Source organism: Jaculus jaculus, chromosome 2, assembly GCF_020740685.1.
Source record: "Jaculus jaculus isolate mJacJac1 chromosome 2, mJacJac1.mat.Y.cur, whole genome shotgun sequence".
NCBI lineage: Eukaryota > Metazoa > Chordata > Mammalia > Rodentia > Dipodidae > Jaculus > Jaculus jaculus.
Window position 1 is genome coordinate 54,207,016 of NC_059103.1, and position 14,662 is coordinate 54,221,677.

A 14,662-nucleotide genomic window follows, 5' to 3' on the forward strand; every position below is an offset into this window, starting at 1 on the left:
TTCTTCCTTGGAGTCTTTTAAGAAGCAGGTGATTCCTGTTGGCTTGCTGAATTTCTGTAGTGTGTAAGGTGTGTCTGATGGACTAGACAACTTAGGGTATCATGATCCAAATATACCACAGCTCAACACAACTGCTTTCTATCCAAGAACCAAAGAGCACTATATTGACCCCAGGGTCTTTCTCAACTCTCAGAAAGAGTAGAATCCATATTAGAGAAAATAATGAAAACTCCTGGCACATCTGTGTATACTTCTGTCTCTTCCTCTGCAATGAAAAGGTCCCTTTCTGTCTGCACGGTGCAAATAAGGGGTAGGAACACTCACTGCAGCTCCTAGCTTCTCCTCATGCCTCGCATATCCCAGAGTAGCCCAGAATCAGGCAGGGACCAGTAGTCACTGATCCACATTCACATAGCTCTTGGGAAGTCACCCTCCTCACACACAGCAGATTGAAGCTCATCATCCAAGTTCCCATTGAGCATCAACAGCATTCTTGACCTGGAAGAGCCTTCAGAATGCAAAAGGAGGCAGCAGCATGTCCAAGTAGAGTTAGACCAGACCTCAATGGATTTCCTTAAGATAACTTTATGGTACTCAGGTATACCACACATACCTTGAGACGGTGACAGAAATTCTCACTTCATTGTAACCATGAGGAAATAGATATTCAGAACACCCAATTGCCCTTGAGTACCAGATCTTAACCATCTAAAACATTAGTCTGAGAGACTTCCTAACTAGAGACACTTGTCATCAGTAAGGTGAGAAACCACCAAGGAATGAGGGATGCTCAGGGGTGAGTAGCAATGAAAGGTGCAAACATTTGTATTTTTAAAAATTTTTACTTATGTGTTTGAGAGAGAGAGAAAGAGAATGGCCATGCCAGGGCCTCCAGCTACTGCAAATGAACTCCAGACTCATGCCCCACCTTGTGTACCTGGCTTACATGGGTCCTGGGGAATTGAACCTGGGTCCTCTAGTTTTGTAGGCAAGTGCCTCAACTGCTAAGCCATCTCCCCAGCCCCTCTTGTAAAACTAGATTTAATTAGCCCAATTAAACAGGGGCTACACAGTAAGATCTAAGCAGTATGTAGTCTTCTTTGTTCTGGAGAAGTTGGTGGAAGCAGCTTCCTACATCTCCAACAAAGCCAGCTGCTTCCTGCGTGCAGCCTGGAGGTGTGCTCATCTGACCCATGTGATCTCTTGTTGCCCAGGCCTTTCTGACAGCCATCGGTGATAAGAACCGCAGGGCCGTGCTTGCCCTCGAACACATGTTTGCTCCAGTTCTGGATGGTGCTGTGTCCACTCTACTAGGAGTCCTGATGCTCGCAGGGTCTGAATTTGATTTCATTGTCAGGTAAGTAAAAGTATGAGAACAGGCTAGTTTTAAAAATCACAGGTACTAGCTCATGCCATCTTCATTGCTTCTTTCCTCCTGTACCTGATAGATGGCAGCCATTGTGACTTGACTTTCTTTTATCTTTAAAAAAAAAAAAGAGCTCTCTCTCTCTCTCTCTCTTCCCCTCTCTTCCTTTCTCCCTATCTTCCTCCCTCTCTCTCTGAGAGCCATTTTGGGAATAATTTTGAAGACTTAAGGTAAAGAAAGGGTCAAAGGCTAGGAACTCCATGGCTTGAAACTAAAGAATCACCTACTATCTCAAGTATTGATGTCCTAGAAAATGGTTTTCTTTAATTTACCATATTACTACAACTTTTATTTATTTGTGTGAGACAGGGGTATGTATGTGTTGGTGATGGTGGTGGTTTTTGCTACTGCAAAAGTATGCCCATCAAACTTTACCCTAGTGGCTGGGGAATTGAACCCAGGAAGGCAGCTAGCTAGGTTGAGAATCCAACCCAGGGCTTTGTACAAACTAGGCAAGCACTCTACCATCTGAGCCACAGCCCGCAAAACCTTTTTGTTTTCCCTCCTTTTAGTGGTAGTTTTTGAGACAAGATCGCTCTGTAACCTACTGGCCTTGAGCTCCTGATTCTTTCGGCTTTTCACGTGCACCTTGTGTGCACACATGCGTGCACACACACACACACATTGCAGGGTAGGGAACGTTTTTATTTTCAAATAAAAAGATTTTAGGTAGACATTTTAGCAAAGTTTGTTGGGAAGGGAAAAAAGATCTATGAGATTAGGAATTAGCTCAGTAGTAGAGTACTTGCCTAGAGTGCATGAGGCCTTGGATTCAATTCTCAGTACCCCTCTCATGAAAAAGAAAGGGAAGAAGAAAAAGAGTCCATTGATGAGTTTTGTAGCACAGTACATTGGGCATTTGAGTATCCTGGGATTGAGAGGCCTGGTTTGCTCAGTATGTGTGGGGCTAGAATAGGCGAGGAGGTGTGGGATATCTGCTGTAGTGTGGAACAGTCCTGCATATCATGCCATATGCTTGTAGATCATCTGAAGCAATTTAAATGCAGATGGGATGTGGGGGAGCACAAAATGTGCATTTCCAGGCAGCTGTCAGGTGAGGGCCATGTAGGCACACTGGTTTGCTGTTGATAACAGGTTCTTGTTTTTCAGACAGCAGTGAGACAGGTAAATTTAAATAAAGGTTTGGGCTTCTTTTGTTTTAAACTGTTGATTTGATGTTGACTCTCATTTCCTCAGAACATACTTAGACATTAGTTTTTTCGGCATAGAAGCCCACTGTCAAATTGATTCTCTTTTGCATGAGCACTTCCTCACTCAACACAAGATTAATGCCGTCTCGCAAGTTTGCCTAACAGCAAGTTACATGGCACCTGTGCCCTTCTGTGTGGCTGATGGCCTATGAGTAGGGCAAGTTCCCTCATGCCATTCACAGCCAGGAGAGGTGCTAGGTGTGCTTGTAATCTTGGGGGTTAGCTCAGAACTGCTTAGCAAAGGGTACTGAAGTAAAGAACCCAGCTGTCTCATCCTCTACCCAGACACATCTGCTTGTTCCCTTCCAGAGAAATCTGGGTTCCTGTTTCAAGCACTTAGAAGGGTTTCCCATTTTCTAAAATGGGATGGATAAAGGCTCCCTGGGGTTGAAAAAATGAGCAGACACTGTATACATGAAGCCGTCAGAAATCTAATTGGTCTGTTTATGCTACAGTTAAATGGATGGGATGCAAATATCTTAATGCCTGCTGCTGATATATGCCTCTGCCTAAAGTTCTAGCAGTTTACATTAGAGCAAGACGTCGGCTGCTTGGTTTTGTACTAATGCAGCTTAGAAGTTTCTAGTGTTTACAATAGCTGTGAGGTATTTGTATTTTTATAGGGATTCTCTCTCCTTTCATCTAATGCCCAAATATATATAGACATGGCAGGCTTGGGTGCCTGTTCCCTTTTATGAGCTAAGGGACCATTAACAGATAGATATCTTGCCCTCCTTCTTTCCAGAACATCCCAAGCCTCTCTCCTCCATCCCAGCCCACTTCCATCAAAGCCCTAGAAATCATTAGTTCCAGAAATACATCACTGCGTGGCGTGCACATCCTCCAGCTGTGACGAGTGCTGGCCACAGGCGGTCCCTGGCTGACAGGTTTACCTTGATAGTCCTGAAGGATCCCAGACCTTAGCCCTCCTCAATGGTGGGAAAGCAGAACTTCTTGTTCACTCTCCTCTTCTGCCATGGTGCTCCGGCCTTTATGTTTGAATTGGCTGACGCAAAACAAGAGTATTCAAAGATGCTAAATTGTTCAACAAAAGATTGGCCTGCAGAGCGGCCCTGCCATTGTGGAGCGCCCTCGCCCAGCACAATGCCCCCGCTCTCACAGAATGGGCAGCGTTCTCTTTGCAGAAAGCTGGTTCCTGTGTTCTAAAAAGGTTGCAATTGGAGCTATTTGGTAAAACTGGAACTCACAGAATTCTAGGCAGAAAGTTGTGATTAATGAAAGCCCAGGGAAAGCTTTACCTGATATGCCGGAGACTTAATTAGAGATTCTGCCGTAAGAGGCAGGGGCATTTCACAGTGGATTAGCTGCCTGCAACAGTGGGGGCTGCTTTTCCTCCTGGGCCAAATTGTTTAAATTCTACACCCTTCACTTCATTTGTTTGCTTCTGCTGGGTTTTCATGAACGGGGCCCCTCGCCATTGTATTTGTGCTTTCAGTTTGCTCGGCCATTCAGTTCTCAGTCCATATTTTTGTGTTGGTGTAACACATTCATAAATAACATTACATGCCATGAGATTTCAGCAAATTAACAAACTCATTTTTTTTTCTTCCCTTCTTGAGCTAACACTTTGGGTTGTGGAATGTAGTCCTCAAAGTCATAAGGTTAAAAGCAAAACAGCAACCAAAAGCTGATCATGCTAAACTTGAACTGTGGTGTGATACCTGCCTATCTGTGCAGGGTTTGCTGATCTGTGGCATTGACCTACTGCAATGTTTGTACTCTTGGAGAGTGGCATGATTTTCTTTGTCACACGGAAGCCTCTTTCTTTTTTTGTCTTCCAGGTATTTCTTTGCTGTCCTGGCGATTCTCACCATCCTGGGAGTTCTCAATGGACTGGTTTTGCTTCCTGTCCTGTTATCTTTCTTCGGACCATGTCCTGAGGTCAGTGATGACGCTGAGCATAATGTCCAGTCCACAGGCCACATGCATGCGTTTTTCCCCAGTGCCACTCTTCATTTAGATATTGAGTATGTTCACATTTGCTGAGTGTTTGCTTTTTCAGTGAACATCTGAGGATGGCTCTTTTCCTCTTGTGTTCAACAGCTTGAGGAATGTAGGGCTTTCTTTGTTTTAAACCAATTGATTGACAGCCTGTGTCATCAGATGAGTAGGTAGGCTTCACAGAAGCAAAGGGTGTATGTAAGTCTTACCTGTCCAGTGTTAAGATGGAGAGCACTGCTTTTACCCGAGGATCTTGAGGTCTTTTAGCTGGCAGGGAGGAGGGAGGCAACTACAGTTTGGTATATGGGGTTCCACGTCTGAAGACAGAGACCTACTTTGAGACTGGCCCACAGATAGAAAGATAATAATTAATTTGGAATCTTCTTACACAGGTGTCTCCAGCCAATGGCCTGAACCGGCTGCCCACCCCTTCGCCTGAGCCGCCCCCAAATGTTGTCCGGTTTGCGGTGCCCCCTGGTCACACGAACAATGGGTCTGATTCCTCTGACTCAGAATACAGCTCTCAAACAACTGTGTCAGGCATCAGTGAGGAGCTGCGGCAGTACGAAGCACAGCAGGGTGCAAGAGGCCCTGCCCACCAAGTGATCGTGGAAGCCACAGAAAACCCTGTCTTCGCCAGGTCCACTGTGAGTCACCTGGGGTGGGGCGGGTCTTCCTCACCCATGGCAGTAAACCAGGAGAGTTAGGGGAGGTCCCTGACTGCTCCAAGCAGCAAATCAGACACGGGTGCAAAGAGAATGTCTGCCAGGTCAGATCACTGGAGACTGTACATTTGCTTGTTCTTGGGGGTTAATGCAGCAAGCAGCGTTGTCAGGCTGGGAGTGTCACTTAGTGGTAAGCACTAAGACGCTTAAGGGGCTCAGAACTGGGGCTGATCTCCAGTCCTGTTCCCTCTCCAACAAACTAGCATTATATTTTGTTCAAAGTACATTTTGATCTTTAGGGCCAGAGAGAAATGATGCTTTGCTCTTTTTTCCCATTCATTTGTAACCTACATATCATTTTAGCATGATACTTTAGGAAATGGAATGGGGGCTGGAGAGATGGCTTAGTGGTTAAGGCACTTGCCTGTGAAGGCTAAGGACCGAGGTTCAATTCTCCAGTACTCACATAAGCCAGATACAGAAGGTGGCACCTTCCTCTGGAGTTTGTTTGCGTTGTCTAAAAGCCCTGGCATGCCCATTCACTCTCTCTTTATCTGCCTCTTTCTTTCTCTCAAATAAACAAAAATAAAATAAGTCAGGTGTGGTGGCGCATGCCTTTAATCCCAGAACTCAGGAGGCAGAAGTAGGAGGATTACCATGAGTTCGAGGTTAGCCTGGACTGGAACAAGATCCTACCTTGAACAAAATAAATAAAATGTTTTTTTTTAAAAAGAAAGGGCGTAACCGGGCGTGGTGGCGCACGCCTTTAATCCCAACACTCTGGAGGCAGAGGTAGGAGGATCGCTGAGAGTTCGAGGCCACGCTGAGAATACATAGTGAATTCCGGGTCAGCCTGAGCTAGAGTGAGACCCTACCTTAGAAAACCAAAAAAAAAGAAAAGAAAAGAAAGGGAATGCTGGGCGTGGTGGTGCAAGCCTTTAATCCCAGCACAGGGAAGCAGAGGTAGGAGGATCGCTGTGAGTTCGAGGCCACCCTGAGACTACATAGTCAATTCCAGGTCAGCCTGGGCTAGAGCAAGACCCTGCCTCAAGAAGCTGGGGGAAAAAAAAAAGGAAAAGAATGGAATGGTATTGCTGCCAGAAGTGGGTTTTTTTCCCCCTATTTATCTCTTACCGTTAATTGGCCATGGTACAAAATTATTTTAATTATTATTGAAAACTTTCCCATGGTTTCTGTGGCTCTCAGGTGGCTAGAAGTGTTCTGAGTTCTTACCTTAAGTGATTCTGGACAGTCACAAGGAGCCTGAGAGCCCTTTCTTCCACCTGTGTCCCACAGGGTGGCCTCGGTTCCCCCAAGCAAGGCACTAAGCCTGGGGGAGACCAAGAAGGTTCTAAAGCTCCTGTTGCTCTGCTGAGGCCCTGCCATTCCTCCAGGAAATGTGTATTCCAGTCCCTGGGCCAGAGCAGCCTTCCGTGAAGGAGAGAGGGGCCAACCAAATAACCTGAATTGTCTTCCTCTCACCCCCCGTGATGATGCCTGCTGAGCTGCAGTGTGAATCTGGTTTTGTTCAGCAGGGGCCTAAAAATAGGTACAAGCTGAATGACTTTGAAGTTGGTCACGGTCCTTTTGATTGATGTGGCCACTATGTTGCTCCGAGCTTTGTATAAAGACCCAGAAACCAGATTCCTCAAAATCACACTGAGCAGCGCTGCCCAACAGAACTTTCTGAGATGGTGGAAACGTTCTCTCTGCTTTCCAGTACAGTAGCCACCGGCCACTCGAGGCAAGAAATCATGTGAACCATGGCTGGTGTGACTGAGGAGCTGCATTTTGAATGTTAACTCATTTTAAACCTAAAGAACTACATGTCTCTAACTAAAGGCCACTGTATTTGACCACATAGGCAGGTCTGCCTTGCCGGTCAGGGCCGGACACTTAGCCGTTTCAGAGGATGGGGACTAGAGTGGCTAGAGTGAACGGGGTGGGGTGCAGATAATGGGCGGAGAGTGGCTGGGATGCTCTGCAGCCCTCCATTTGTGGGCAGTGGCCATATGTATCCAGCCAGCTGTGCAGGAGCAGGCCTGGAAACAGAATCCAAATAAAGCATTCCTTTGCCACATCCTGAAGTTTATTAAAAGAATGGGTTTTTCTTTTGTGGCTTCCTATGGGTGGGAGGTGGGAGGAGGCTGGGGCTACCTAGCCTAGGGTCAGCGCCCTGCCTTCCTATGTTAACCCACCCTCACCCTCTGCAGGTGGTCCATCCAGAATCAAGGCATCACCCTTCCTCGAACCCTCGACAGCAGTCCCACCTGGACTCAGGCTCCCTACACCCTGGACGGCAAGGCCAGCAGCCCCGCAGGGACCCCCCCAGAGAAGGCTTGCGGCCACCTCCCTACAGACCGCGCAGAGACGCTTTCGAAATTTCTACTGAAGGGCATTCTGGCCCTAACAATAGGGACCGCTCGGGTCCCCGTGGGGTCCGTTCTCACAACCCTCGGAGCCCAGCATCCACTGCCATGGGCAGCTCCATGCCCAGCTACTGCCAGCCCATTACCACTGTGACAGCTTCTGCATCAGTGACTGTTGCTGTGCACCCCCCTCCTGGCCATGCACGGAGCCCCCGAGGGGGACCCTGCCCAGGCTATGAGGGCTACCCTGAAACTGACCATGGGCTATTTGAAGACCCTCATGTGCCTTTTCATGTCCGGTGCGAAAGGAGGGACTCGAAGGTGGAAGTCATAGAGCTACAGGACGTGGAATGTGAGGAAAGGCCCTGGGGAGGCAGCTCCAACTGAGGTGTGTGCCAGAGGGGTCCAGAGAGAGAAGGTTCTCAGGCAGAGTCTTTCAGAGTACCTTGGGCACTGGTGCATCCCAAACTGGACCCCTGGGGACCTTTTTTTTCTCAAAATGAGGCTAGTATGTCCAAGCTTTGTTATCCTTGGGGCACTAATCCAGTTCCAAACTGGATTTCTATTCTGTCAGTATTAACCTCTTGAGCACCCTAATAACCACCATGTGCCTGTTTGCCAGTGCTTATTGTAGCATCCTAACAGGTATGCAAGTAATGTGCTAAGCTAAAAATATATTAAGTGCATTTAGTACCCCATTTGGCGAAAACAAACAAACAAACAAACAAAACAAAAAAAAAAAGCATTTCAGTTGAGCCATCCTAATAGGTTAGGGACTGAGGATGATGAATGGACAGCTCAGTGAGTAGTCATAAAGTGACTTCCTTTTTTGTTTGTTTCTTTGTTTTCTTTTAAAGGGTGATTAAAATCTGAAGCAATGAGGCCAAAGATTGGAAAACCCCCACCCCCACCTCTTTCCAGAACTGCTTGAAGAGAACTGCTTGGAGTTAAAGAAAAGGTGTTCTGCCCCAGGAGAGCAGTTCATTGTTACTGTAACCAATTGTATAATTTTGTTAAATATTTCTATAAATATTTAAGAGGTGTACACATATGTAATATATGAGGGAATGATGTAAAGTTGTATGGCCTAGGGTCTCTCCACTCCTGTCCCAGAGTGGGCAGGCCGCAGGGGCCTCCTCCCTATTTGTACATTGGTCTCTGTGCCACAAACAAGCTTAACTTAGTTTAAAATTTTCAGCATATGTTGCTGCTGCTTAAATATTGTATAATTTACCTGTATAATTCTATGCAAATATTGCTTATGTAATAGGATTATTTTGTAAAGGTTTCTGTTTAAAATATTTTAAATTTGCATATCACAACCCTGTGGTAGTATGAAATGTTACTGATAACATTCAAACACGCTATGCGTGATAATTGTTGTTTTTGTTTAATGAGCAGATATGAAGAAAGCACGTTAATCCCGGTGGCTTCTCTAGGGGTAGTTGTAAGCAATTCTCTTCAGTTGTGTGTAAACACATGTGTGATTTTCCAACGTACTGTACTGTGACTTTTTTATTTTTTTGTCTTTTTTGTTTCTCGTCACCGTGTGTAATCCTTAGTGAGTTTGGCTCAGTTAGGCTGGAAAAGTAGGTATCTTTATGGATGTGTGCTAGTGAGGGATGGCCCTAAACATTTGCCTTATCTAGAAATAGTCTAGGAGAAGCCAGACTTCATGTCCATGACATCTTGATTGCCTTCCAGTCAGCCTCCCTTGTGTGTCAGAGTAAATAGTTTGGGTGTTGATACTTTAGTGTATGGAGCCAGCCATCTTCATTGGTGGTAGGAAAGAAATTAGGTAACATGTCTGCTGGTGAGTCCCAGCTGGGCTATGAGAGTATAGTCTAGAAAAGTTAGTACTGTGCCCTTCTCATGACCCACACACAGATACACACAGGCCCTAATTAGTGCAGGTAGATCAAGCTCCTTAGTTCATTCAGAGTCCATATGAAGCCAAGAGGTGATGGTTTTAGGCCCTACAATTTGAATCCACTCTCTTCCTAAATTGAACGACTGGTCAGGGCTTCCTGCATGGTGATAGGGTCAGAAATTGTGTAGGATACGAGCTTCCAAGGATTACTGTCCATATGTTCCTGTTAGGTGCATACTTCCTAAGCAAATCAAAACATGGTCTCCCTGCCCTCTCCACCACTAGTGTTCTTTCAGTGTGTCATCTGTGGAGGAGCAGGAAAATGCTGGAAGCAAACATACCACAGAAGAACGGAGATGGTGGTGGGTCCCTCAGCCAGGCTTTGCTTTGTAGAGATTTCCTTCTGCTTGGATTCTGTTCTCTTGCCCTCAGGTTTGGACTTCCTCACTTATTTAGCCGAAGATCAGCAAGCATACGTCAGGGAAATATTGGCCAGCTCCCCTTCAAAATGAGCACCGAGGACTTGCCTCAAAGGAAAGGGACAAGTGTCCATGCAGCCACAGCCCTTTAAGCTACTGTGAGGAGCTCTCTGGCAGCTCTCTTAGTCCCTCCTGTCCTATGTGGGAAATCGTAAAAAGAAGGCAACAGGCCCCCAGTAGTACCATCAGTTTAGTGACCTCAGACCCTAAAACTCATCCCCAACACTGTAAGGTACTAATTGGAAGCCACCTGTGGCTGCCAGGCGTGTGTATGCTTATATACCAGGGGCCATGGGCACCCATTCTACTGTCTTGATGCCTGTCAGCCACAGTCTGCCTACCTAACACCTGCTCTGTTCAGAGTACTTGCATCCTGGGTTGAGACAGATGCAAAGTTCTGAAGCCACTTCGCTGCGGCTCTTGGTGTGCCTTTCCTGAGCCAAGTTGTGTGGCAGGAGAGAGCCTGTACAGCTTCTTGATTTCTTTCTGTACAGTGTAGATCTTTCTCCGTGAGTCACATTGGCTATGGTGGGACTTGGAGGTAACAGAAAACTAGAATTGCTCAGTCAGTCAATCTCTTCCCCCTCCCTCATAGTTTTATTGTCTATATTGTTTGTTCACTTGGATGTTTTAATTTTTTTAAAAAAGATCTTTGCTGATATTTATAATTTTGTATCATAAGAATGTTTTCCTACAGTATTTGTCATGCCAGTTTATAACAAAAAAATGCAGGGATTTTATTTCTATTGGAAACACTATTACAGCTATGTTTTACTTTGGAACAGAATTTTTATTTGTATAGAGTGCTTACTAATGTTAAATAGTTCAGAGTATATAACATTTACATTAAGGACTCATGGTAGGTTTTAGTTTAAAGGAAATATTCAAACTGGGTCTTGTCTGCCAGTTTGGGTGGAAATGAGTTTGTGTCATTTCAATTACAAAGATAAAAGTATGCCATATAATTTATTTATATGAAAATTTATTTTTGTAGTGTACATAGTAGTCATCAAGTCTTTTGACAGAAGTATATTTTTAAAGAATTTATATGTGATGAATCCATAATGTCTGGAACTTTGCTGAGACATGAGTGGGGACACTTCCTTGTAAATTGCAGCAAAGAAAAGAAAATGTTTAACAGTGTTAAGAGAGTGCAAGTGAGTGGACAATTCATTCGATTGTGTTTATTAGTGACCATTTGTGACCTAGTGTGGTTCTCATTTTAAACCTTGGAAGGTGAAAATGTACAAACTCTCTAAATATTAATGTTCAAACACTGATAGAAATTCTAACATGAATAAAAATAATATAACTTGTTGGTTATGTTTGTTGATAGAATTTTTTTTCCCTTAAAATGTTTTAACAAACACAAAGTTTAAAGCCATCCATTCTCATTTCATCTTGTAAAATTTCTGCTCACTTTTTCCTGGTACTTTGTGGAGTCAGTTCTGTGTTATTTTGTGATCACTAAGAAAGTTCCTAAATTGCTCTTCCAAATGATCCCATCTGTCTCTGTGGATAGTTGGTGTGCATGTATGTGTGCATGCATATTCACATGTAGGCTGGAGGACAGCCTTGAGTGTCATCCTCAGAACTTTGTCCTTCTCTTTGAGGCATGGACTCTCACTGGTCTGGAGCTCACCTAGACTGCCTAGCCGGTGAGCCTTAGGGATCCACCCACCTCTAGCTCCCCGACAGTGGGATTATAGGCTCATGCCACCACACCTGGCATTTTCACATGGATATTGCTTGCAGTGCATGAATGCAGGGCAAGTATTTCATCCACTAGGTGATCCTCCAAGCTGCTTTCCATCAACCTCTTAGTGGGCACACCAGCAAGACCAAATTCAGTGTAAATACAAGTATCAAAGCTATAGCTGAAATATAGGACCAAGTGATTTTTCTAAGTGCTGATTGATTTTATTGTAGTCATGGAGGTAAAATATGACCAAAAATAGCACCTCCATTTTATAGCTCTAACAAAAGAGTGGTGGAGAAGGACCAGAAACCCAAGGTGCTGTCAGCATGTGAATCCTAGAGGGAGGGCTCAGCCCGTTGTAGCCCATGGGCTCCTGTTTTTGTACAGATTTGGCAGATAACCATGTCCATTTCCAAACATGATGTTCATGCTGCTTTCACACTATCATGGCAAAATTGTATAGTTTGCACCCGAAACTGATTGGCCTGCAGACCCTTAAATATTTACTCTGTGGCTTTAGGAAGAAGCCTGCCAATCCATCTTAATGCCAAGGTAGCGTTAGGCCACTGCTACTCAAGTGTGGTCCATGATTCAGCATGCCTTGGAAGCTTGCTAGAGAAACCAAAATCCAACACTGCTCCAGACCTACTAAATCAGTCTCTGGGAGCAAGGCCCAGGAATCTGCTTTAACGAGCAGTCCTGGTGGTTCTGCACCAGCAGAGGCCATCCCTAAATTCCTTCCAGCCGAATGTGGCCATGGTTCTTTAATGTGACTCAGGCTGTACAGCCAATGCAGGCCAGATTCTGGAAACAACAGGGAGATCCTGGCTCCTCTGTGTGGTCTTTCCACAAAAACACATGTTCCTCTGTGGGAAAGAGTCGAGACCTGTGAACTTCTCATTTGTGTCTGGGAGTTCAGGCAGAGTAATTCCCCTTGCTTGTGCTCTGCCACAGCTGTGAACCAGGACCTTAGCAGAGGGTGTGGGCCTCTGACCCAACAGGCAGGGGGTAGGGGACCCTGCATCTGCCCTTCCTACCAGGAGGGTTTACTAGCATCCAGTTGACCAAGTCCCTTGAAACCTCAGAAACCCATGTCCTTTATAAATTAAAAATGACGTCCCTTGTAGACATCTGAAGGTCAAGAACAATGGTTGTGAGGAGATCTGGGCCACAGAGGCCAGAAAATGGGAGCAGCCATCTATCACTGTGTATCCTGCATGAGTCCCAGTTCAATCTCCCACCTTAATGTCTCTTAACAATGAGTTCCCATCTCAAAAGTGACCCACAACCTTGTATAGAAGAATGAGGAGAAAACCTTAAAGCCCTACTTCGAAGGCATTTGTAGTAATGCAGTACATTAACCAAGGAACCAGCTATTCAGTATTTTATCCACTGGTCTCCTTCCTTTACCAAGAAAAAAAAAAGACAGTTTTGTCTTACAACCTCACCTTCTTAATTCCTGATAAAATCAAAGAGCTATTCTTAAGTTGCCTATGGGGAAGTGCATGTACAATGCTAATTTGGTTCATTGAAGTCATGGGGAATATGTGCTCCTAAAAATTGAGGTTGAAAAATATGGCTTGCATTAATTGGAATTCAAAATGAGAGAAGCTTTACTTGAGACATGCTTTGTATCACCCAAATAACAGTACACTAACCATATAGTTTGTGTGTATGTGTATATATACATACATACATATATATATATATATACATATATATATATGTAGCTAAGTAAACTAACAGCATTTAATCATGTTGGCCTGAGACAAGTTTTTTTTATGTGTGCATGTTCATGTGTGTAAGTGTGGGGACATGCATGCCACAGTGGACAGTTTTGGATGTTGAGCCTCACTCACCTTCCACCTTGTTGAGGCAGTGTCTCATTGTTCGCTGAACTATCTGGCCCACGGGCTTCTATCTTCACCTCCCCTTTGCAGTAGGCATGCTGGGGTTACAGGTACTAGAGCAGTAGCATCCAGCTTTATGCGGGTTCGGGGGGACCATACTCAGGTACTCCACTTGCATAGCTTGTGCCTTATCCACTGAGTCATCTCCCTAGCCCTGGGACAATTTTGGGGTTTTTTTTTTAATGTTTTATTTATTTTAGAGAGAAAGGCAGATACAGAGAACAGGTGCGGGCCCTCTAGCCACTGCAAATGAATTCCAGATGCATGCGCCACTTTGTGCACCCAGCTTTACGTGGGTACTAGGGAGTTGAAGTCGGGTCCCTTATAAACAAAGCAAGCACCTTCCCACTAAGCCATCTCTCCAGCCCTGGAACAAATTTTTAAGCAAATTTGTCCTACCATATTTATTCATGACTTAGGTAAATTTAGCACCTTATTTTTTTTTGAAATCTCTATGCCCCCACATTTCAGGCTAAAGCCACGTTAGAGCAGGTGTTTCTTGTTGATAACTAGGCACTGACCTCCCAAAATGAGTGGAAATAGGGTTATTAATCATCTGAAAAGTGCATTTGCCAAGTTTTAATTGCTTTGAAGGTTGCAAATGGTGAGAACATGCCTTGAACATGAATCTTGTTTGATCATTCATGTTGTCATGACAGAGGATGTGTTGGACACCCATTTTCTGCATAGCTTTCCCACCAGGAAATTAAAGTGTCATCATAAACATCTCCAAAGGGATATTCTGGCCTGTCGGGAACTTGACAGGACTCAAGAAAACAGAGGGACCCACAGCTTTGATATCAAAAAGTATGAATGAGCAATATATTGACCCAAACTGCAGTTGGCACGACATGGTTGATTCATGCCTTCTCTGGAGGGATCCAATCTTGCAGCAAAGGTAACAAATCCTTTCAGCTGAGATACCCTCAGACAGTGTCAGGCCTCAGCAAGGAGCAGTGTGTCTCAGGAAAGGCATGTGAGGCCTTTTGACTTTCCATTTTCCTGGAGAGTGTTAATTCATCTGCCGCCGAAATCTCGGGGTGTGAGGCTAAGGGTACAGGAGTGTGATGT

The 14,662-nt window shown here is 44.8% G+C and overlaps 1 protein-coding gene across 2 annotated transcripts in view; it reads left to right on the forward strand.

The window, feature by feature from the left end:
- Ptch1 (patched 1) overlaps positions 1-11,305 on the forward strand; it is a 72,829-nt gene extending 61,524 nt beyond the window's left edge. The window contains exons 20-24 of one of the 2 annotated variants that reach the window (XM_004656856.2): positions 1,215-1,357; positions 4,440-4,539; positions 4,992-5,246; positions 7,478-8,021; positions 8,491-11,305. In XM_004656856.2, the coding sequence (XP_004656913.1) occupies positions 1,215-1,357; positions 4,440-4,539; positions 4,992-5,246; positions 7,478-8,020 (1,041 nt within the window). In that variant the 3' untranslated portion in view covers position 8,021; positions 8,491-11,305. Of the gene's footprint in view, positions 1-1,214; positions 1,358-4,439; positions 4,540-4,991; positions 5,247-7,477 lie in introns of both variants that reach the window. The other variant, XM_045144268.1, reaches the window with a different exon arrangement.
- Positions 11,306-14,662: the final 3,357 nt, after the last annotated feature.